Raw genomic sequence first — 25,331 nt, 5'->3', positions numbered from 1 at the left:
GCCACGAGTCCGCTAAATCATACATGGACGAAATTGTGTCAAAGGCTCTGACTCACATGCACTTGCAGAAAAAGATCTGCCCCACCCTTCACATAACACGTCATATACCGGCTCTGGCTGGCTGGCAACACTGTACGTTTCCACTAGATGACGCATTGCTATAAAGTTGTGAAAATCTCGAAGACGAAACCGGAAGGAACTTTTTCTCCTATTTGTATTCATGATGGGGTGAGTCTAATCAAAATAAAAGTGACCAGGGAGAGAATCTGCTCAGTTGTCATTTAAATTTCCTTCCTTTTTTCGCAACTAAGACACTTAGAGTAGCAGTAGGCAGCATATTTTTGGCATCATTGGGCAAAAATTCTATAATAACCTTTCAGCATATTGTAATTCAAGTGTTTTGAGAGAAATCTAGACTTCTGCACCTCATCAATGCTCTGTTTTCAGGCTTTAAAAAATCTAGCCCGTGACGGAAGACTTTGGCCAATCACAGGTCATTTCAGAGAGAGAGCGTTCCTACGGAGCATTCCTATTGGTTGTGCTCTGGCTGGTGGGCAGGGCTTGATATTTCCTCAACTGTTCTCAACATGGCTGCCCGGTCACAAACCTTCTCATGTTACAGCTAAACAGTAACTGCAAGATGTTTCTGAAAACATTTGAGGTGAGAAATAGACATTACAGTCATAAAATATTGATTCATATTTGATCAGCGCTGCCTACTTTGACCGTTTCATCGGAGTTCGCGAATGATTATCAGCCGGCTCATAGACGGCAGACTCAAGCTCGGATCTGATTGGTTGTTTTCCTCCAGTCTGTCCGGAGGACACAGAGGCACATGATTTTTGTCACATTACCTGACTCATGCACTACTGTCAGGATATAGTGACTGTTTTATAAAAATAACTTTTTGTTAATCACATTTGCTCCATTTCTACCCACTGCTGCTTTAACAGTTCTTTCAGGTCTCTCAAATCATGTCATCATTACCCAGAGGCTGACACTGTCTCCCATAATAAACTGAAGATTTATTTTGGTTCTGCTGGCTCATCACATGTGCGGACCAGCATGTGGTCTTACAGAGTGTCCCATTACCCACTGGGAGGGTGACGCAGAGAAGAGGAAGAGGGACAGAAAACCCTCCTGATTTAATTCAGGAAGAATTAAGTCTTGACTTGCCATCTGCTTCAGTCCCATCATATGTCCTGGAGACACACGTTTCTATTCTAAGCACTGTCGTGTTCGTCATATTAAATGGTTTAATGAACTGATCCTCTTCCTACACAACATGTTGTTTCTCATTTTGGTATCTTCTATTCATTCTCTGTCCCCTCCAGATCTTTAGAATACTTAGCCTATGGCTAAGCTGCGCTGCATCTACACGTAATGGGAATGACAGCGTATTCAAGTTACTAAATGTGCCACTTCTTTTTAACGCAGCAGGGAGAGTGGGCTTTTGAGTTCCAGGCTATTCAGTAAAGAGTGATGAAACTGGCGTGCATGCAGAGAAGATAATGTGAGGTTAAGCTATTGCAGCTGCTTGCAATGATTTTTTACAAAACTTAAAAATCAAAATATATTTTAAAAAACTACATAACTGCTGACCTCCCACCAGTTTCACCTCTAAATTCAGCCCCTCCAGCCCCCTACACAGATAACTGTTTTCTATTGTTTGATCAATTGTGTTCCCTCCAAGACACACACATAGATTACCATAATGAATGCAGCATGCTGAGAGGGGCTGGGCAGAGGGCAAGGAGGGATGGGCCGGGTTGAATACAGGGGCTGTGAACTGAGGCAGGAAGCACTATCAATATTCACCAGAGATAGAGGACTCCCTTCAAGGCAAAAGGAAAGTAGCAACACAGTAAAAAGGCAACATGTTTTCACATAACAAGAAACTCTAGTGAGGTTCTCATGTGACTGTTCCCTCTTTGTGTGGAGGAGTTGGAGAAGGCAGAAGCTAGTTTTGAACCCTCTCTGCACCTCATCATTGCTGTCCCCCCAACACCAATCGCCCACCCACCCGCCTGGCAGAGTGCCAGCCCCCAGTCCCAGAGGCCTGCTGCTTCCCACGGAGAACCATAATTACACCTTCCACTAGGAGGGTCAGGGAGAGACGTACTGTGGCTGTGCCCATTAATACCTCGGTGTAACAGCAGCACACCCTGCTATGTCAACAGGTTCCTGCCATATAACAACAGCTATGACCATTCTAATGAAAGAGGCCTGGTTGGGACACTATGACATAACACAAACAAATGGGAGGGTAAATAAAAGTACAAACTCAAAAACTGTAGTACAGTAGCTGGACATTTTTGTACTGAAAGTACTTTATTCACAGCTGCACCATAACCGGCACATGATGGGCCCTCTACAGACAAGAGGAGTAGCTTAATATCCATCATAAAGTTAAGAAAGTTGTGTCTAGAGCTGCAACCATTAGTTGACTAATCGATTAGTCGATCGACAGAAAAATAATCGCCACTATATTGATAATCGATTAATCTTTTAAGTAATTTCTCATGCAAAAATGTCAGAAAATGTTGCTTTCAGCCTCTCAAATATGGAGATTACCTGCTTTTCTCTGTGTTATATCATATTAAAGTGAATATCTTTGGGTTTTGAACTGACAAAACAAGACATTTAAAGATATACACGTTTTTTTTCAGCCCAACATTGTTGAATCAGAGCAGCTGATATTGGTGGCGACAGCAATGCAATCTCTGTGCACACAAAGTGTGTGTAACCTCTGCCCTCGGTGACACAGAGAGAAAGAGGAGAGAAACAAGCGCAACAGTAAATGAAAGCAAAACGCAGTAAAGACTCACACTGAGCTGAAATGAAACCAAACTCACGATTATGTTCCGTCACTGCAACGATGCGCAATCGTTCACCTCTGCATCGCGATGCATCTCAGAATCGAGAAATTCCACCATCTGTAGCTACTAGTGTACTGTATCTGCTCTTATACCTACAGCCTTGACTGCACACGGCACATACTGATACTCCCAAATATTTTCCCCATCTGTCTTCCTCATTCTCCTGACTGACATGGGAACCAGGGTCTTAATTACACCTATTTACAGTGTGGATGGATCATTAACCAGCTAACAAGAGGCATGGTGCTGAAAGCTGTGTTTTCAACTGGCAATTTAAGTGGGCTATATTTTCACACAATAGTGCTCAACAGCACATACTTCCACAAGAGGTTAAAAGCGAATAACTTTAAAAATAATGTGTTTTACTTATTTGAGTATTAAAGGTCACTGTAAGAAAACCAGGTTGAGTCTATTTATAAAACCTAAGTTAGTCCCAGATGGTTTTAACATTTGTTCAACATATGAAATCTTATATTCTTCTAGGTTCTTGACATGGATAAGAAAAACCTCTACTCCAAAATAAACAACAAACAAAAAAATAGCTTTTTTAATGAAATCTAAGACCGTTAAGGCAAATAGAGCAGCTGTAAAAAGAGGTCAACCTACCTTTCTCGGCTTCAGTTTATCCTGCAAGTCGTACTGGCCGATGCCTTTGTAGCTGACTCCCAGCCACCACGGTATTCCTTGCTTGTCCTGCATAAAAAAGCACACACACACACACCACACCACCACTCATTAGAGGTTGCTTTATTGGTGGGAGTTTGAAAGAAAAAAAAGGGCCTGTTACCAAAGCAATTACCCCATTAGGCCTCACAGCAATAGCAACACAAGAAGAGATCAAATGCATTGAAGGCATTTAAATCTCTGCAAGCCTGACTGAGTCGTTTTAATGCCACCGTTTGATCTCCCCAGACACCTTGATTTAATGAGGTTTGGATGGGAAAGTTAGAGGATGCTAGTAAAGTAAGAAAAGTTGGGAGGAATCACTTAAAACGCTAACGTAAACGTGGTACAGTGGTTTACTGGATTCTGACTTAATTATTTATGAATTATTTAAAATGCAATTCAGTACTAAGCCAGTTTCTTTTGTCCCACCCAAGCAGGCAGAGTACAGTGTGTTCATACAGTAACATACTTGTGATGCTGCCCAATGCCTAGTTCACACTACACAACTTTAGCCCTGATTTTCCCCACATATCGGAGGCAAATCGGCGTTGGCTCGCCGCTCGTACATCGACGCTCGAGCGTCACCTGTGAACTGCTCACCGACGCAAGCCGATGCCTCGCAGAGACACTTTCCAGATATCTAGCATGATAAATATCTGGACCTGTCGGAGACTTTGGCCACGAGCTACAGCCAATGAGGGCGCGAGACACCGGTTGAGCAGAAACCTAGGGTCGCCTGTAACAACCGGAACTTACTGTATGTGTTGCATTTGGCACACGGAGCAAAGTTGTTGTTGCACCTAGAGGAATAAATAGTAAAAAAAAGAGTGTGGAAACCGACGGAAACAGCCTTCTTTGTAAACACATGTGCCAACATCAACATCAGCAATGTGTCTCGCGTATGGTATCACGTCATTTACCGTGTATTTCTCGCGTGTGTTTTTGTGACAAAACCTAGTATGGAGACCTCATCTGGGATTCCTCCCGGTAAAGATCTTGTAGTGTGTGACTCCCTGTCGCCCAGTCATGTAGTGTGAAAACCACAACGCCTTAAAGACTCCCAATTACAAGACAGCAAGTTGGGTAGTGTGAACAGTACTGTGATCTGACGGCTTTGAAAGTCGTGTTGTGTGAACTTAGCTTCAGCTGCAGCACATATTTGTTTTTTAAAAAAAGGAAAAGGCCTCATGATTCAAACATCAAGCAAAACGTTTAAGTGAATAAAGGTGAGATTGATGTGTTAGATTAGATGCAGAAAGAAATGAAGACGGCATGCTGACAGAAGCTTGTTCAAAGGTTAAGCTACTTTATGACTCGGGGCACCGCTGTTACCTTCACTGGGTAATAATGGACTCCGTATGTCGGCAGGGACTCCACCAGGGCCAGATACCTTCAGAGAAAGACGAACAGGTTAACGGGAATTCTGCCGTGTACACTTCATCACTGTCAACCGGTGGCTGTTGTATAACAGACAGAGTGGGATTTAAGCTACAGTCGTTGAGAAGCCACAGTCATTTGTAGTGGCAAGCTGATCGATTTGTTTCAGGGCCGTGACAGAGGGAGGGAGAGTCCATTGATCAGTGCAAGGGCACAAATCATCCGAGCGTAAATGACCCTGGGTTGCACAGAGTTACAGTCTCGGGGAAAAAAGCACAGTGGAGGAGGACTGACATCCTCCCAATGCTGGCCGGCTGCCTAGTCTAAGAGCACCTCCTCTAATTAATAACACATTCTGGCATGGTGACTGCCACCTCCCACAACAACAGCCACAACAGTGTAGACACATGAGTTTAAACAGGAGGGCGTGGTGGAGGTGCTGGAGAACTGGGGCATCAGAAGCAGCCGTGCATAACTTTGGGGCACACAGGTTAATAATAAAAAAATATTTTTAACTTACTGCACAATGGCTTGTCCTCTGGTCAGTCCCTTCAGTTTCTTGTAATGTTCAATCACTTTGTCCTCACTGCAAGTGGATAGATAAAACATTTAATGAATAATCCATCAAGTGTTGCACATTCCAGCCACAGAGGGATTGTGAGAGGGCTCTTTCTTTTGACACACACACTCAGTGTGCTCATGCAGAAAATGCAGTCTAGCCTACTGGCCTGCTGATGGCTCTCATCTACCTCTCCCGTAAATGCATCCCATTTACTTCCCACTGTAATCATCCCTTTTAATAGCATAGCGAGGCTGCAAAACTCACTGCGGCTTAACAGATAGAAAGAGACTGTGAGAGAGAGAGAGACGTTTCATCTGCTCACCCGTGCACCATAAGACTATCATTTTAATTTGGATATTAAACTGAACGTAGCCGCTTCAGAGGCTGCAGCAGCCTCAAATGACCGGTTAGAGAAGAGGTGGGGCGAGCAGAGGAGCAAAAGCAGCAGTGAGTGTGGATAGAAGAGACAGACAGCAATCGTTCAGATAGCCAGTGGCTGTCAGCACCTCCCTGTGCTCTCGCAGCGCTTATGGGCAAACGTAATTAACACAACCCAGGCATTAATTAGTCACCCCATCACAGGCAAAACCATCTGCCAAGTCTGCAGGCACCGCACCACCCAAAACTATACTTCTGGGGAAGCTTTGTACAACCAGGTGGTACTGACCCACTGGGGCAATTTCACATCTGAATTGTAAGCGTAACTTACCAGAAATTGAGAGATGGGTGCTCCCTTAACACTCTGGTGGGCAGAACTGGGAGCTGTTTCAGGTCTGATCTGGCAGTATCAGCACTGGAAAAAAAATCATATACAAACTTTAAAGGAAACAATATAAATATATAATTTAACACAATAAATAAACGTATTAAGTTAACTTAAATAATAATGCATCTACAGAGCCTTTAGAAAGGTGACAAAAAAAAGTATGGCTTTTCCTGAAAAAAAATATTATTATTGTTTTGTTTATCTCTGTGGAAGATATATGACGTTTGGTTCCCATTTCAACGTTGGTATCAGGTGGTATCTCTGTGTCGTCAGTTAATGTGGAAGAAACAGATAAATGGCTGCGATTGACGGTAAGTACCTGGCAACGACTTGTTGTGAAGTAAATGTAATGGAACGGTGGAGGGAGAATGTGACATCTAGTGGCTGAATGTTATCAATGCTATCAATAGCACCTTAAAGAACAGCAAATTAATTCATTCACAAAAACAAGAGTCCTTTCTAGTTACTCATCTATGCTTTAACTGGGAGAGACACAATAAAGCACCACTGTCGATTTATGAGAGATATGCTATCATGGCCCAATAGAATGCTGCAAGAATGAGTCTTAAAATCCAGAAATGAGTTAGCATTTTAGCACTTCCAGTTCCCTCGTCTCGAAGTCAATGGGTTTTTAGTTAGATGCCTGAAATAAGGTCTGCGGTTAACACAAGCTTAAGAGATTTTAACGTTTTGTTCTACAATATGTAATATATGTTAGTAAATATCCCATTCGTGAAATTTGAAGCTTTTACGTGTCTTAATAAAGGCAGTTGATAGCAAATGTCATTTTGCCGACTCGTCCGCCTTTATAACCTTGTTGTGTATACTTGTGTTCATGCAAATTGCCCAACGTTAGCTTTTTACTTCTAGCGATTGCATTTACGCTTCAAAGATTATAAAAGTGGCGTTCCTTTGTGAAGATTATCTAGACAAACAAAATGTGTAAGTAACATAAACATTTGTTTGCCACAGAGCTTATTTTCTGCAATAATCCAAAATCCAATGGAGAAATCCCATTGGCTTTTTGTCGAGGGAACCAGGGCGATGCTAACTTCCTGGTTTGCATACAAAAATACGCAACACTCTCTAATAACTCCCATATACATGATAATCTCTACATTTATATATCTATAGTGCGCTGTTATTACTTGGACTGAGTGCTCCAGACCAGCACATTCATGGACCACAATGAAACTAAAGGTAAATGTTTATACAAGAATCTTAACTCAAAGTCTAAAAATGTGTAGAGAACATTTCTCCACGTGTTTGTACTTTCACAGTGTGGTTTGAATTTCTATCTTAAGGCATGGCAGCGATAATTTACGTTTGCAAACCTTTAGAAAAAGGTGCAGTGTCAGGATATTGTTTTCATCTTTCTTATCTATAAAGAGTGGAACTACGTGCCAAAACTAAACTTGAGCTCCACTCATGTCTTGCCAGATTTAACTTGTAAAAGCACACGCAGGGCATTTAAATCATAGGGAGTCTTTTAAGGGGCTTGGCAAGAAATCTTTCCAAAAATATCAAAGCCATTTCTTACAGGTTCTCAACAGACAATGCACCAGATTTATTCTATGTAGTGTAGGTACTTTATATTGATTCACCTTCACATATTAGCCAATGATCACACAGACAGATGCAAAGGTACAGTTGGCTCACTCTGCCAAAAATGTTAAGCAGAGGCTTCACGAAATAAACACACAAACTGTCCACGTTATCTGCACAGACAAACTGTGGCGTTTGTCACTGTCAAGGTCTACGATAGTGAACTATGAGTCACTCCAACATCATGTAGGAGGGAGTACTGGGTCTACAGTTTCTGCCGGACAAAAAGGGCTCTGGCTTGGCGGGCCAGTCCACTGGAGACCTGAACAAAAGCCATTCACAAGCACTTGGCAGCCTTTCCCTGTGTTGAAAAGTAATGTACAAGCCCTAGCGCTATTACAGAACAGTCTGTGGCCTCTGAGATAGAACTCAAATGTGTAGGTCAGACAGTACAAGATATAAACTATTAGAACATCCTCAAGTATACCAGCTAGAACAATAACCTCAACATAACATCATAGGCTATTGTTTGTGTGCAGATTGATAGTAGCCATTTGACCTTGAACATCAATTTAAGTCCTCCTCCTTCAAGATTAATAGAATTTAACAGCCGCTGACATGGTAGGACATAACCATAATGATCCAGTTATGGGAACCAGCTTACTAAACAAAAACAAGGGTGAGCTGCTGTTAAGGGCAGAGGCACTTGAATCACTCTTTCCTGTAGCTACCTCTCCTAGGTTGACTGGGTTTTGCTGCCACGGCACTTTGCTGCTTGTTTGACGGCATACATTTTATGGGGAGCTGGGGCCCGGCGTTGTCGGGGTGATCTACTCCACAGCCACGCTGCCCCGTCAGCAATCTGGAATTCATTACTACGTCTGTTATCTCCCCTCAGCCTGCAGCGTGGGGGCAATTCCTACACCCGGTGTAGCCCGGCCCAGCCTACCCGGCGTGGGGAGAGATAATACTCATGTGTCAGCTATTCCACGGGGTTGAGACGTGGTGAATGTGGACGGAGCACAATGAGAGAGCCTGTTGCTGTGAATGAACCACTAACTACAGGCTACACCTGTAAATAGAACTGAGGACTAAAACTGTCTTGGTGTAATACTGGTTCATGTGGGTAAAATGTGAACACAACGGACATTGTGGTAATCAAAGTTGATTTAAAATTATAGCAGTTAATATATAGTGGCATAGACCAGTGGTTCCCAACCTGGGGTCCAGGCCCCCCTTAAGGGGGCGCCAGGAATTGTCTGCTCTGAGGTTGTTAAAATTAGATTTGCTCATGTATAACTAAAATCATAACTACACACTTACTGGATAATTTATACAGAAGCCTGTATATACTGTATATGTTGGCGTTTAGCCTTTCAAATACAACATTTTCACTGCGTTCAAAAAACATTCATTTGCACAGAAAGGGAGGTTAGCACCTATTAACCATCTATTAACGGGGTGGTCTAGCAGCAACACCATATATTACATTTATTTAATCACAATAATAAAATATCTATTTTGTCTCTAATGCTATTATAGTAAATTAATTAAGTCGCTACAAAAAAAAAAGAGCGATCCTATTATGTATCTGCATTCGCTTGGCGAATCCGTCCAGACGTCATCACTTTATTTATGTTGACGAAACTGACGAGTTCTATTCATGATAGAAAGTTGATTTAATAACAAAAGAAGGCATTTAATACATTGAATCACTATATTCAAATTTAGGATTTTGTTCGAGGATTTGTGGGCTTCAAGGAAAATAGGATGGGAACTACTGGCATAGACATGTCTGTACCTCACTTTTGAAGTTGATTACAATTACAAGAAAAAAATCCCCACTCGGTTACTCTTTAAACTGTTACACATAATAAAAGACTTCAATCAATTCAGTGATTTCCTACGTTTCCCACAATCCCTTTCATCCAGAGAGGAGTTGTAACTTGTTGCATTCAGCTACGGATTATACCTGCAGGTGGTGTGAATCAGTACGGTAAGAAAGAACAAGGTGCAATGCAATACTGACATAGCGAAGGGGAATTCTGATACAAGTACAATGTGAAACCTGATGGTGTATTAATTCAGTGCACAGCAGGGGGCTGGCCCACACCAACACAATAACAGTGAGTCCTCCTGACGCCAAGTTGTCTACCATTGGACAGTAGGTCTAGCTCATCCCTCTTAAGGCAGCTGACTGAAGGAGGAGGAGGTCTCCCTCACTCCTCCACAGCTAATCTCTCTGCTCCAGGGCCCTGTGCTGATACAGTGTGGAGGAGACACATTTATATTATATGCTTTATGAGGGGATTTACCAGCCTGTTCTCTCAAAGAAGTAGTTAAAAGGACACTGCAGACAGGACTGAGAATTACTGCCACAGGACAGCGGGGGATGCATAACTATGATAATAGCGTTGGGGGCCAGTGCTACATTCAAGTAGAGAAGTTTGAGGAAAACAACTTGTGTTATAGAGTGGTGCAGGAATGACTCTTAAAACCTGGAAATGAGTTAGCTTTTTAGCACTTCCGGTTCCCTCGTCTCGAAGTCAATGAGTTTTTTGAATGGGTTTTTACGTAGATGCCTGAAATAAGGTCTGTGGTTAACACAAGCTTAAGAGATTTTGTTCTACAATATAACATGCGTCAATAAATACTAAATAAAAAAAATCCAAAAAAACAAAAAAAATGTGTCTGTCTTTAAAGAGGTGGTTTTCTAACACGTGGTTAAATGAGACTACAAAACATCATCACGATGACTCATCCGCCTTTACAGCCTCGTTGTGTATACCCGCGTTCATGCAACTGTGGTGTAGTTTGTTTATAGCCTAATGTTAGCTTTTTACTTCTGGCGATTGCATTCACGCTTCAAAAATCATAAAAGTGGTGTTCATTTGTAGAGATTATCTTACAGAACAAAACTTGTAAGTATCATAAACGTTTGTTTGCCACAGAGCTTATTTTCTGCAATAATCCAAAACCCAATGGAAAAATCCCATTGGGTTTTTGTTAAGGTAACCCGTCCGAATACGTCACCCCAGCATCACTCTGTTACTAACTCCCGTATACATGATAATCTTTACATTTAGACATCTATGATGCCCTGTTATGACCTGAACTGTGAGTGCTCCAGACCAGCATGTGGACCGTGAAAGTAAAGGTAGTGAAAAGCTTAAAAGTGTCTTACAATCTAATACCTAGAAACCACAATCAGAATGAGCAGAGGGAAACTAGCATCTGTGCAAATAAAGAAAAAGACAGCTTGACTTGGACACACTCCCATCCTTGCTGATTCTACCAGATTTGTTGGCAGGTTGTCATTTATTGTGCTTTCAGAGTCAGGACAAAGTACAGCCCATCCCCACACCCACACGAGCTGAGAGTTCAGACTGCACACTCCATTTCAGGGTGAAGTAGGTTTAAATCAAATCACTGAGGAATAAATCTGTGCTAAAGCTGCAATGAATAATAATTAACATTTATCAGGTCAATCACGCCTGTAAATAATGGGGTGGTTAATAAGCACAAGCAGATGAAGCCAATTTTCTTTTGCAAGAGGACAAAGGCAATGGTTTTACAAGGGGTCAAACTGCATTTTCAGCATTGCATGTGTCGCCATTTAAACCATATTCCTTACAGAGCACAAATCTTTGTGTTCACATAAAGGACAGAGAGGCCTCTAGAAGCAAAGCACAGAGACAACACATGTTGTGCAGCTTCAACCTGCTCAGTCACTCACTCAGACAGAGTAGTGTTTACTAATCACAGCTAATGCTCTTCACTCCTACGGCTGGCAAAAAAAAAACATACCTTATCAGCAGGTCAAGCCTCTGAGAGCACGGCCCACTATGACAACATTATCTCCACTGGTGAACAGATTATCGAGGTTTTGTACAGACTCTCCCACCGGTGTCATCGACCAGATCATGTACACGTTGTCCATGTATTTGTACAAGTGTGACACAGAATGTGTTTGTCAGGGTATGTGACATTTATTAAGAAGTGATGCAACCAAAACATGTCAGAAAAAAACGGGTATTTGTTGAAAGTGTAAACACAATACATCTACCTTGACAGGCAACAGTAGGGCTGCACGATTATTTTGTTCACGATTATTCATCGATTTTAGGGACAAAATATATTTATTGCACTTTCACATTTAAATGAACCGAGCACTGCTTTCTCTTCCATGTTGGGCTACATTCCTGCTAATGTACAAATCTTTGCATCAAAATAAGACTGGTCCTTATTCACAGGGAATCGCCTAGAAGCAAAATTAAATTGTACCAAAACTTTTGGGCTTGGGAGTTGTTTGTGTTTTCGTCTTCGAACTTTAACACTTTCACAGTGTGTTTTCAGTTCATCAACGTTAATTGTAACATTTAGGTCGCCAAAAAATGTCTTATTCAGCGTTGTACTTAGCTTCACTCTTTCGTTTCACTTCTAGTTGCAAAAAAACAAGATGGTGTTGGCTTAAAACCAAGATGGTGACAACCAAAAACCAAGAGGGCGACGGCAAAAAAACAAGATAGTGACAACCAAAAACCAAGATAGCTACGGCCACAAACCAAGAGCGTTAAACCCCAAAAACCAAGATGTCGACAGCCAAAAACCAAGAGAGCGGCGGCCAAAAACCAAGAGAGCGACGACCAAAATGTCGAACTCGAGCCTTCAAAACGGTAGTCCACAAATCAATGGGTCACGTCACGGTGACTACATCCACTTCTTATATACAGGCTATGGGCATGACAGCTCCACAAAAGTGAAGCCAAAACGGAGCACGCATTTAAACATTGCAGTCCATCATGTTCATTTAATTGTTGGAAGCCAAAATCACAATAAATATTCAATTAATTGTGCAGCCCTAGGCAACAGTGTGACAAAAGAACAAAAAGTGTTCCGATTTTAAAGGGCAATGCTTGGACCATGTGGATGGCAACAAGCCAGCAGGGGTTGAGTTCAATGTTACAAGAACAAATCAAGGGAATTATTAACCGAGGGAGGTGCAGCATAAAATAAAATCTGACCGAGTCAAGTTGAACATTAACTGGCTATACACACAGTCATCATTTGTACACTGAGCCCTGACCGAACCACTTGACAAACCAGACCCTGCTTCCTTGTCAGATACAGAGAAACACTTACAGAAACACTTAACAACACTTGATAAATTGTGCAGAGCTTGCATTCAACTGCACAAGTTCACGAAAAGGTTTATGGATGTCTGCCAGCAATAATATCATAATGTAAGTTTTAAAAACAGACAAAAACATCTGTACATGCACTTGACTATTCATTGACACTACTTTATCTTCCCAGCTAATTTATCCTTAATTGCTCACTCAAAACATGTTTTAAATGACAAGACAACTTCATGTTGTGACAAAAAGGAACACACGAACACACCGTTTTTAAAGTCACATGCATTGAAATACATGGATTTGGTCAAATTTAAAACAGCAATAATTATGTTTAAAGCAAGACGTAATTCACTTCTGGGCAAATATTCAAAAAATGTTTTGTGACAGGGAGGGGAATTATAATTTAAGAGGAAAAATTGAATTTTAAAAAGAATTTTGTTCGTACAACAGAGAAGAGTATGTGTATTTCAGTCTGTGGGGTGGATTTGTGGAATGGGTTGGGTGATGGGTTGAAGCGGAGCACAAATATAAATCACTTTAAAAAGCTGTACAAAAAAGATATTTTTGGGAGGTATATGGATGAGAAAGAGTTGTGATAAGGGTTTATATCTACCTTTTAACTCTGGATGGATATGTGGGTTTCAAATAAACTTGGGATGCTGTTCATATATTTAATTTGGGATGTAAATAAATCTGGGATAGTTTATATATTATATTATATCATCATTCTATGATATATGAGTTATTAGAGAAGTGAGAAAGGGGTAGGGAAATATAGGTTTTACTTCTACCTACTCCCTTTTCGGACACTATTACTCTTGTTTTGTTTGTTATTATTTTGTATCTGTTTTTATTTATTTTTATGTTCGAAATAAAGTCATTCATTGAAAAACATTTTGGGTAACATTACACTTTTCTACATTTATTTAATTGTAATAACTTCTTACCTGTTGTATTCTCCTTTTGCCTCCTTAAAAAGAGAAAATAATGCAGTCAGTAAAAACATTATAAGACAATGAGAGACTTCAAATTACAAAATTGCCCAGTTAGTTAACTGTTATGCTAATGTTAGCTACCTGCACAATCAGCAACAATAAGGGTAACGATCCACGATTAAAACATCAATACATTTAATTTGACTACATTTTAATTTCTATAATAACTCAATTAACACTGCCTCGAAGTACAAGCACATTTAAGAGGTTAATATTGATATAAAAAGGGAGAGTTTCTTTAACAATAGCCCAAAAACCAAAACAACCTCAACTGACATGTTTTCAAATGTTGCTGCTCCAACCGTCCTCCGTCACGTTCAGGGTGATAGTGACACTTCAGTGTAGAAAAACCTGCGATAAAACTCTTTCTTACCTGCAATGCGAATGCGGCTAACTTGAAAACATTCCCACTCTCCACTTCGATGGTCTCCTGTTGTAAAAAAAATATATAAAATTAACGGAAAACAAGCACACAAAGTGCAGCCTGTCCGGTCCTGAAACACTTGACTTGAAGAGAGAAAACCCTGTCCCGTACCTCGGTCCCACCGTTACCGACTGAACCACTGCACGTAAGAGAGACACGGAGATACGCTGTGTGAAACTATCCGTGAAGTTTACTATTGTTTTTTTAGCTTCTGAGTTAGCGTTACATTTTCTATAAGGCGACAAAACACAAATACACTGGTGCTAGTTGTGGAGGTCCTGTCTGAAGCTACAGCCCCCCTTTCTGTAAAGTGGTACGGTCCGAAAGCAGGTTCAACAGTCTCCGTCTCCCATGGTGACCAGTCTGCTCTCTCTACCCGCGAAAAAAAAAACTGCACTGCAACGTTTGATCACATGCTGCGTTCAAGTGCTCCTCGTACGGTTGGAAAACTCACAAAAAACAACCTATAGCAGCTACCTGCCTAGTACTAGGCTAAATGTGCAGAGATATAAATGTACACAATTTCTGTTATTAATTTTGAACATATCGACACCAAAAATTGTAACAGAATGTTTCATTATTGCTGGGTTAAGATAGGGTAAAAACGCATGGGGCTGCAATTTATGATTATTATCAGGACCAATTAATCTACAATCTATTGGTGCTTTTGTTAACTGTTTGGCCTATAAATAGTTGGCCTATAATATATCACAATATCACAAAAAAGTAAAAAATGTCATCAGAAATTCTCTCATTCAATCAGGTCAGTCCACAAATCTGTGATAACAAACAAACAATTATTTTACAATATTTTTCCTCAACATTATTTTTGACCCATTATCATGTCTACACGATTGGTGATATTTAAGGTGAGTGAACTGAAAGAACCAAACTAAACTAACCTGCCATGTTGGTTGATAAGATAGTTGAGATTGTTCTTGATGTTTGAAAAATGACTTTTTAAACCTGAGATCGGTTCATACTTTGAGAAAACATGATTCATATAAGATTCCATCAAATCATAACGTCCACAGATATTCCACCAAACTTTATACACCTGATTGTAATAAGTTAATTTTACTACAGTCAGATTTAATAATATGTATTAGACGTATATGAATAGTATTATGTTATCAAATTGTTTACAGGAAACACTTGGAACACTTGTAAATGATTGAACTTGCACTCTACTATAATGATTTTAAAAGCTACACAATCAATTTTAAACTCATTGCGCACACCACAAACCCCATCTTATCTAAATGATTGCCTGAACCTGTTACTATTCACTACACTGTGATTACTGTGAAAGGTATTTTGAATGAAATGCTAAATAATTGCATTAAAAAAAACAGACAGTGAAGTTTTCCTATTTCCAACAGCACTTGAATGCAGCATTCTGAATAAGTGTTTGTGATCTCAGAGCAGCAGTGTGAGGTCTGCAAGAGTTTCAAACATGTAAATGTGAGATTACAGAGACATGCATTTCAACGATAAATAGCATGCTATGAGTCAAATATTATTGCTATTCATGCACAACAATTCAGCATAGAGATAAAAGAGGAAAATGGACATTTAGGCTAAAAGTTGTGTGTAATATGGATATATAGTATGAAAAACATTGTGCAACATATTGGTCATCCGACCATCAACCCCCAGCTGAATGAAATAGGCTACCGTATGTATGAGTCTATGGTTACAAACTGTGACACCTCTGTGTATTTATTACTTCTCTATGCATACATTCCTGTCTACACCTCTTTTAGTACTTCTCATTATTACATACTACATTCCTGTTTACACCTATTACTTCTCATCATGCATATACATACTGTATTCTGTTTACATTCAGTTTTCCCATCTGAAATACTGTCATCAACAAAATTACAAATTTATATTTACATTATTATTTTTACATTTAATTGTGTTTATATTTATCTTAACTGCATTGTTTTATGCCTTAGATTATCATTTTGCTTTTACATTTACTTGTAGGATTTCCCTTTTTATATAAACATATTTTATGAGCATTGTTGAAGGAACCTGTTTTCATTAACAATGACTGCTTCGCTGGAATTCACATATGACAAATAAAGAACCTTGAACATCCTCTCATAAGGCAATCAGCTATTGTGTTCATTAGCCACTAACTTCCCTCAGCTGTCAAAGAAATGTGCAATATCAACACATCCGCAACAATCTAACATGTGCAATATATTTATTACCTCATCCTGATTTATTTACTGTGACATCATCCGTTCTGTTATGACCTAAGTGTTCTTTTTTATTTATTTTATTATTATTTATTCTTGTTTTTACGTGTTTTTATTCTTTGTTTTATTGCAAATGCATGTGGCACCCCCAATTTCGTTGTACAGGGGACTGTGCAATGACAATAAAGGCTATTCTCTATATTCTATTCGATGATCTGGAACTAAAGGACATGCCGAATTTGATTACTAGGATATAAAAATAAATATACGACACAAGTCTTTAGAAAATAAATGCTTAAAAATACTTACATTAAACACTAAAGATTTAGCGTTCAAGAAGAACAGCTCCACTGTTGTGTTGTCTTTCAAGAAGGTGATCTTCTCAATATAAAACCTGTGAAGAGATTTTTTTTGGGTCAGCAAGGTTCACTTGAAATAGATTGCCAATGCATTTTGCCACAGACTTCATTGTGATCAATATATAGTAGGCTATAGTTTAGCAGTCACACAGCAAGACTGCAAACTGTGTTCCATCACTGCCATCTGCTGGTCAGAACAAACATTGGAGGCCATGAAGCTCTCAATACAACTTCATATAGGCCTCTACTATTCAGTCTAATATATGAAACATTGATATATTCATTCCTCAGTTAGGCTGACGTTTCTAATAAAGCACAGCAGTATTCCACATTTGGCGAGCTTTTGCAGTGAGAGCACTCACCTCACCAGGAACTTGAGTTCCAAAGGCCCCGAAGTCTTGGAGAAGTCATGATCGAGGACTTTACGATCCAGCTGGAGCCAGTTATTCTGGCCACTGATCAGGGAGAGAAGAACAAATCATGTGCTGGAGTGCTGCTATCGTCATTTTTCACTCAATCATTCATTTTTGGTTCCAAATCAACCAATCCCTTTGATTAAAAGAAACTGTAATAAAAGTAAAACACACTAGGACATTGCACTTTTTGTCTTTAAAATGATTAGGCAATGCACTTACGTGTCATCTATGAAGCTCAACCCAAAGTATTCTTTCTCCTTCAGGGTAAAATGTGAAGCCACCAAATCTAACAGCTCACGGGACAACAGCTTGGGCTGGAAAGTTTAGATTAACACACAGTTTAGATCATTTGTATGCAAACCCAAAAGTCATGTGTTAGACACTGTGAAACACAATTAAAAAATGACAGAAGGTGGAAAACAAGCACTGATTTACAGTGGTAGACTCAAGCTCTCTGAGGGGCAGGGGCGGAAAAATAAAAAAGGGCACCAGCTGTACGTGATGGGGCACCAGGGTGCATAAAGTTTTCTAGTGAGTATAGGCAGCCTATATGGCACTGCATCATGTTTTCTTAATTTTAAGGCCACTCTAAAGGGCACTTTAACATGTTTTCCCTACTGGAAGGGCATCCTAGAGCAGTGGTTCCCAACCTGGGGTCTGGGCGCCAAAGATCACAGGGGGTCCGCCAGGATTTGTCAAAATTAGATTTGCATATGTATAGCTAAAATCATAATAACACACTTACTGGATAATTTATGCAAAAGTCTATAAAACAATTAAAAAAGATATATGTCTTGCCACTTGGTAGGCCACATTCTGTTTGAACCGGTTATTTGTGCACAGTTGCACACAAAGGGAGGCCCGCATCCTTATTAACGGGGTGGTCTAACAGCAACCTAACAACACCATAAATTTCATTTATTTGACCACAATAGCTATTTTTTGGGGGGCCCTAACACTATTATAGTAAATAGAATAAGTTGTTACAAAAAAAAATCATATTATGTATCTGCATCACTTTTGTTGCGGTTTGTTCGAGCATGGGGCACCACTTGAGTCCACCAGTGCTGACAAATTAAACAGACAAGATCAAATTGACAAGAAATAAAAGAAAAATAGGAGCTGTAGAAAGTTAAAATTAAGGCTTCTTTAAAAAAATTAACAACACACATCATTAAATCAAGCACGATTTCAGTAAATCAACATAATCTTGCAGGGTATGCAATATAATTTATGCCTGAGGAGGCAAAGTGTCCTCTACCTGAACCAGCAGCTCCAGCTTCCTGCCATCAAGGAGGTGAACCTGACACAGTCGGCCCTCTGTCATCTAGAGGAGGAAAGAAAAACATGAGACATGACAATTCCTGCAGAAACAACACAGTCACTGCCAAAGCACACCGTCTCCACCTCGACCTGCACCTCTCCGCTCACAGCCGGGCATGCTTCCTCTGTTTTAGCCCGGGGGAAGAAATTACTGCTTCTTTTTCTGGAGTTGCACAGTGACTCACCTCAGTGTCATTGTCTTTGTACTGAATGAATAAAAGGAGCCCATATGGGACCCACGCTCCCAAAACATCAAAGTCATTGCCAAAATCATCATCATCATCATTCAAAAGTACAACAGTGGTATTTCAGCCATAAATCAGCTCTTTATAGGTGCACCGTGAATCGTAAACAAAGACTCGGAGGTTCTCCACACATGCTATTGTCTCTCTCGCCCACATATCCTTCCTCTGCAACGACACCGGTTTAATGAAAATCCCTGAAATGTCAATATCCCACGTTTTCCTCTGCCGTTAAGAAACAAAACCGAAAGACAATGAAGTTTAATTGAATTCCCGCTGTATTGTTTAAGATGAATGGCTTTAGGTTTCATTCTGTCTCAGTCAGCAGATCTGCCTTTCAGTGCAGGACAAGGTTGAAAAATTAGAGTGATGAATATTAGTCAAAGTCATATTTCAGTGTGCTAAGCTGCTGCCAACATCCAGGCTCACACTGGAGTGCTGTTGGTGAAATATAAGCTCAGTAATAATTATCATGAATAATTTAGAAAATTATAGGCTATGTATTATTACGGATTTATTTCCCTGTCAAAAACCCACTTTACCCATCTTTATATTGGCAGTTGTTCACTCAATGCTTTTGTAGGTCAAATAAAATTCAAAGCGCTCTAATGTTAAAGGAATAGTTCAATATTTATTCTTATTTTCATATGGAGGGGAAGATGAGGAGATTGATACCACTCTCATGTCTGTAATATAAAGCTACCACAAACTATCAAGGACTCAATAAACAGTAATAATTATAATAATAATAAACAGTTACGCAGCAATATCAACTGTAAAGTTTGCTAACGTTAGCTAACATTAGCGACCACAAGTGTGTTGATTTGAGCCACGGTGTGTTTTGTTGCTTATTCAACATTTCACTTGTGTTATTTCTTCTCTCAAAAGTTATAGTATGACTAGCATGAGGTTATTTGTCACAACTTTTGTTATTTTGAGCATACTTGCCAACCTTAAGACCTTAAAAAGGGGATGATTTAAAAACCAAAGCAGGGGGTCAGGGGTCCCCCCAAATTAAAAACTGAGTTTCAGAGACTTTGTTTTCTGCATTCTGGTAACTTTTAACAAATGGAAATAACTAAATAAGTACACTGCAACAGCATTTTTTGTTAAATATGCCTACTTTTAATTTTACTTTTAATTCTCAGGAAAGAAAACAGAATAATTTGCCCCTCGGGCGTGAACTTGGGGTATAAACTAGGCTAATTTTCATCAGTTTTCATTCATTTTTTGCCCCTACTTAAGTATTTCTTTCCCTTATTACTCTATTTCCCTTATTTAAAATGGCTTGCGCCGTGCCATGACGGCTTTGCTGTGATGCTGTGATTTGCAACAAGCGCAGCTCAAATCGCACCGCGGTGTCTCGAGCAGCTCTCCTCCGCCGGGAAAAAGACATTTGGTGTAGCTCTATTGCCGTCAGGGTGGAAACAGTAGGGCTTATTGCTTATACACGCTGTACAGTGCCAGAAACAGGTTGAGATAACGAAAAGGGAAAAAAAAGTGTGAAAAGTTGCCATAAATTGGGAGAAATGTGGGAGAATTGTGACCCTGGGAGGAAACCGGGAGAGGGCAATGAAAAACGTGAGTCTCCCGGGAAAATTGGGAGTCATTGGCGCCCCCTAGTGGCAGTATCAGAAAGGAGACCGTGGCAGACAGCAGTGCATGTGCAGTGGGCAAAGGGCACCAATTTACAGGCTTTATGATCATATAAAATTTCTACACATAGTAGCTTTAATGTGTTAAAAAAAATGTGCGTTTTAGTGGTTGAGAGATTCGTACAGAGTCACAAAAAGGGTCTTGCTTATGCTATGAAAAAGAAGAAATCCTATTCCTGTCATGTCCCGCTCTCCTCTAAAGTTATTTTTTCCTTTTTTCCAGTTTTCAGTTAATATTTCCTGTATTATTTTGGTATACTCACCTTTGTCTCTCGTTTCAGATTGTCTGCCTCGCCCTGATTGTTTTCACCTGTACCTCATTAGCCCTGCTGTCACCTGACCCTCGTTAGCACCCTCCTTTTTGTTCACTACCTTTCAGTGTGTTGAGGCTTTTCTCTGGTTGCACTGGTTTGATAATTCCATTATTCTGTTAACATTATCTTCACATCACAGCATCAGCAGTCTTTAATTTCTGTCTGATCTCAGTGACACTGAGCAAAACCTAAATGACTTTGTGTTACAGTCAACTGGATGCTGTTTGCTGCCCAGGAATGTGTCCAGGACGTGTTTTATTTCTGTGACTTCAGAGAAAAACATGTGGCATCCAACTGCTTGGCTTCTGTGTTGGAAAGTGAGGGTCATGTTAACGTCCAGCGTGACCGCAGGGCGGGATTACGCCTTCTGGCATGGCGATAAACTTCACTCTACTCGTACATATTGTTCTCTGCACCACAACACAGAGCATGTCATTTCACTTTTATACTGCACAGGCTACTTTTCCACTTTGTTGTTTTTCAACGCCCTAAACCTCAGGGAGATTTACGGTTCTGCGGGTAAACTGTACTTCTCAACAAAGGGTTTCATTTGCAGTCACGCTAACTTGCTATTGTGCAAACTTTTTGCTCTGAAGCCTAATTTTTCAATACCATACCCACTGCAGCTACTGTCTGGTCTGGGCTGCACAGCGGGACTCTGTTAAGCTCCATATCTCTGCGGTCCAGAAAAGGAAAGAATCTTTGTCACTGACAAAAAAAAGAAAAAAACTACTGAAGCTAACCTCAATAAAAACCACATCTTCATTTGATCTGCTTTGATAGGGAAAATAAATGTAGCTTTTAATTGCGTGTGTTCCATAGTTTAATCTGTGATTAATCACTGAAATAACCCTTTCATGAATTGTTGTGGCTGTCCGTTCCCATCTATCAATGCTGCATTGTTGCAGGGCAGTGACATCAAAACATAAATGGACAAAGGCCTTTAGTTAAGAGTCTGAATCTCAAGCTCACAGCCAGCCATTGAATTTTAGATTCACCTTCAAAATCTGTGCATGCTACTCCAGATCCAAGTATTTTCTCCTTAAAGAGGACCTAATATGCTTATTTTCAGGTGCGTACTTGCATTTTTGGTTTCTACAAGAACATGTTTACATTATTTAATGTTCAGAAAACATTATTATTTTTCTCATACCGGCTGCAGCAACTCTTTTCCCCCTTCGTCTGAAACGCTCTGTTTGAGCTCCTGGCTCAAAAAGCCCAGTCTGCTCTGATTGGTCAGCTGGCCCACTGTTGTGATTGGTCAACAGAACCAAACTCTTCAGACTGCGCTCCAGCTCCGCTCTAACTAGCTTTGTTTGAGAGCGTGCCAAACTAGCCGCTATAGACAAAATGTGTTACTTGGTGACATCACCACGTTACGGAAGAAAAGGCAGGACATCTATCAAGGCGTTTCAGGAGCAGTGTTTCTGCAGGGGAGAGTAACTCCCTTTGGCGTGGACTTTGGGCTTTGTAACTTTGCGGACAACTTTGCAAACAACTAGGCTATATAACACACTGAATGAAAGAGGAAAAGCACAAAAGCATAATAGGTCCTCTTTAATGCTCAACCGCGTTTCAAAGAATTCCTAAAAACATGAAATGAGAATACTCCATATGAGGATTTATTGTACCCTTTGATGTGGATCTACAGTAGAATAATCACGGTTGCATTTACAAAGTAGTGCTGGTAAAGCTGCTACTTTTCAAAGATACTTTTATCCTTCTTTTTTTTTCCAAAGGCTGTCAGAGATCGCTGCCCTCGGTGACGCTGCAGAGAAGACCTGAGCTTCAGAGCGAGGTCCCAGATGATAAAAAGAAAGGTCACGACCATGTCAGAGAGGTCATCCCCCTTAAGCTCTGTCATTATGGGCCCCGATGGTGTTCGCTTCACATGACCCCCCCCCCCCCCCCCGCCCAGTCACACTGACCTGAACAGGCTGAGCTGGACCCACCCTGCATTTTATAGGACTTCATACTTCTACTCTGCTACATTTCAGAAGGACATTTTGTCCTTTTTCCTCCACTAATATTTAACAGCTATAGTTGCTACTCATTTTTTACATCAAGATTTTCCAAACAAAACACATGATTGGTTTAAAAGTATATAACGCAGTTACGATTGAGCTCCAACTTGACCAACTACAACATGATGTTAATTTATATATAATAATGGTCCAGTAATATAATAATATAACACAGACGGGGCATTCTGCATAATGAGTACTTTTACTTTTGATATGTGAACGTAAGATCTTTACTTAGGCTGCGTCCAACCAAATACTTGCATTCTACGCACCCAATATATGTTCTATCGTTCAATATATTTTTGTGTAAGTAAACAGTACTATGTATGTTTTTGGACGCACAGAGCAGTAATTTACGTCGTCACTTCCTGAGAGCCTCCTTGCCGGTTGGAGACGTGTAACCATGGTAACCCGTGCCAACCTCAAGTGACTAAAACAAGGATTTGTGAGAATTAAAATCCGAACGAATTCTTTAAAACATATTACGCCTAAGAAAGTGAAATCTGTTACTTACAGTTAAATTGAAGCGTTATTGATGTTACAGAGCTGTCCGTCAACATCTGTTCAGAACGTTGATGTCACTACCGCATTGCATTGTGGGATATTTATGCCAACGTAGTGTCCAGCATTTGTATACTGCAATATTTCACCGGAAATAGTATGCAATTCGCTTACTGCTGGTTTCATACAGAGGTTTCGGACATACTAAATAATCTCACATACTTTGTAGGTTTAGCATGTTACTGTGGAACTTCGGACGCAACCTTAGAGTCTTTTTTATAGAGCAATACGGCTACTTTCATTTAAGTAAATGTTCTGAATACTTCTTCCACCACCGTGTATGTAATTCTGAAAGGAAGAAAAGGGGATGTGATACTTGTGGTACTTCTTAGTACTCTTTTCAAGAGAAAGCAAGAGACTCAGAAGGCTGTTTCAAGAGTGTCAGTGTGTCTATGTGCTTTTAAAGGATATCTGAGAGAATTATCTGAATATTGTAATTTTTATTGTGTCACCTCATCAATTTTTATAGCTTTTTTGTACCTTTATATCCAGTACATTTACTCAAGTACCGTACTTAAGTACAAATTTGAGGTACTTGTACTTTACTTGAGTCTTTTCTTTTTATGCCATTGAGGCAAATATTGTACTTTCTACTCAACTCCATTTGTCTTTAGTTTTCAGATTAATTTTTCCATCCCCTTCCTGTCCAGTGAAAACAACATACTGTATCTCCAGATGTGCTGATGTTGAATGTTTGTGATAAACTGAAGGATGAAGTGTTCCTTTATGTGTTGAGAAAATCCTCCTGCTTCTTAAGCTAAATAAACTCTTTTAAAATCCTCTCGGATCAGATGGACAATTCATCATCACAAAGCTGAAAACAGGCTGTTTTTCTGACACCATGAAAAGTTGACTTTTTAGAAATGCGTGGTTCTCACAGGACAGCGACGCTATGATGATCTTTTAGAATATGATAAATTGCTGTAGATTAAACTAGCCAACAATAAAACAACTTAAATGAAAGAGTTAAAAACATCTACAGCAGTAAAATGCAACATACAAATTAATGCAGCAGTAATATTAATCCAGAAACATAAAACACTTACAGGGAACATTTTACTGCATTATGACTACTTTTACTTTTCATACTTTAAGTACATTTTTGCTGATAATACTTAAATACTTAAATACTTTCACTTGAGTAAGGGTTTGAACGCAGGACTTTTTAGTAGTATTAGCACTTTTACTTAAAGTAAATGATCTGATTACTTTATTGTCATTGCACATAGTACAAGTACAACGAAATGCAGTTTTGCATCTAACCAGAGTGCAAACTAGTAAAGTGCTGATTCCGACAATATATACAAATGAGGATATACAGTACGTGGTGTATGTACATAGGCATATACATATATACAGATTGTATAGGTTCAAAGGATAGACATGTGTTATATTCTGATGAATAAGAGTTAAGTATAAGTTGCATACTGATGAAATATTGTATATAAAATGTTGTGTAAGAGTATTATAAAGAATACATTATATATACAGGTGGAGTTATATTCATATCTATACAGAGAGGTTATGTACATAGAAGTATATGCATATGGGATGAATATATATAAGATGAATATTAGAGAATAGATTACAGTTTGAGTCATAAGTTATATATATAGGAGAGGTTTGTACAGATGATGATATGTCCATAGGGACTAAATGAGTATTATGGACATAACATATGAGAATGAGTTTTATGAATCTATATATAGATGAATAATATGTATAAACCTGTATACCATTGTAATTGTATTAGTAAAAAAAAAAACAGTCCCAAGTGCCATCTTATACAAAAGACATTTTCACGTGGCAGTATGCTGTGAAAGAGGAAGCGAAACACTTTCAAGTTTACACAAAGGTCATTCAAGTACTATG

The 25,331-nt window shown here is 39.6% G+C and overlaps 1 protein-coding gene across 4 annotated transcripts in view; it reads right to left on the bottom strand.

Moving 5' to 3' along the window:
* frmd4ba (FERM domain containing 4Ba) overlaps window positions 1–25,331 on the bottom strand; it is a 62,435-nt gene that overhangs the window by 15,774 nt on the left and 21,330 nt on the right. For all 4 annotated transcript variants that reach the window (XM_074650154.1, XM_074649912.1, XM_074650082.1 and 1 more), the window contains exons 2-11: window positions 18,602–18,667; window positions 17,560–17,654; window positions 17,287–17,379; window positions 16,875–16,959; window positions 14,302–14,358; window positions 13,881–13,903; window positions 6,194–6,277; window positions 5,443–5,508; window positions 4,878–4,935; window positions 3,486–3,572 (exon numbers count right to left, since the gene is read on the bottom strand). In XM_074650154.1, the coding sequence (XP_074506255.1) occupies window positions 3,486–3,572; window positions 4,878–4,935; window positions 5,443–5,508; window positions 6,194–6,277; window positions 13,881–13,903; window positions 14,302–14,358; window positions 16,875–16,959; window positions 17,287–17,379; window positions 17,560–17,654; window positions 18,602–18,667 (714 nt within the window). The remainder of the gene's footprint in view (window positions 1–3,485; window positions 3,573–4,877; window positions 4,936–5,442; window positions 5,509–6,193; window positions 6,278–13,880; window positions 13,904–14,301; window positions 14,359–16,874; window positions 16,960–17,286; window positions 17,380–17,559; window positions 17,655–18,601; window positions 18,668–25,331) is intronic.

Source organism: Sebastes fasciatus, chromosome 1 (genome assembly GCF_043250625.1).
Source record: "Sebastes fasciatus isolate fSebFas1 chromosome 1, fSebFas1.pri, whole genome shotgun sequence".
Taxonomy (NCBI): domain Eukaryota; kingdom Metazoa; phylum Chordata; class Actinopteri; order Perciformes; family Sebastidae; genus Sebastes; species Sebastes fasciatus.
This window is presented reverse-complemented; position numbering and strand designations above follow the sequence as displayed.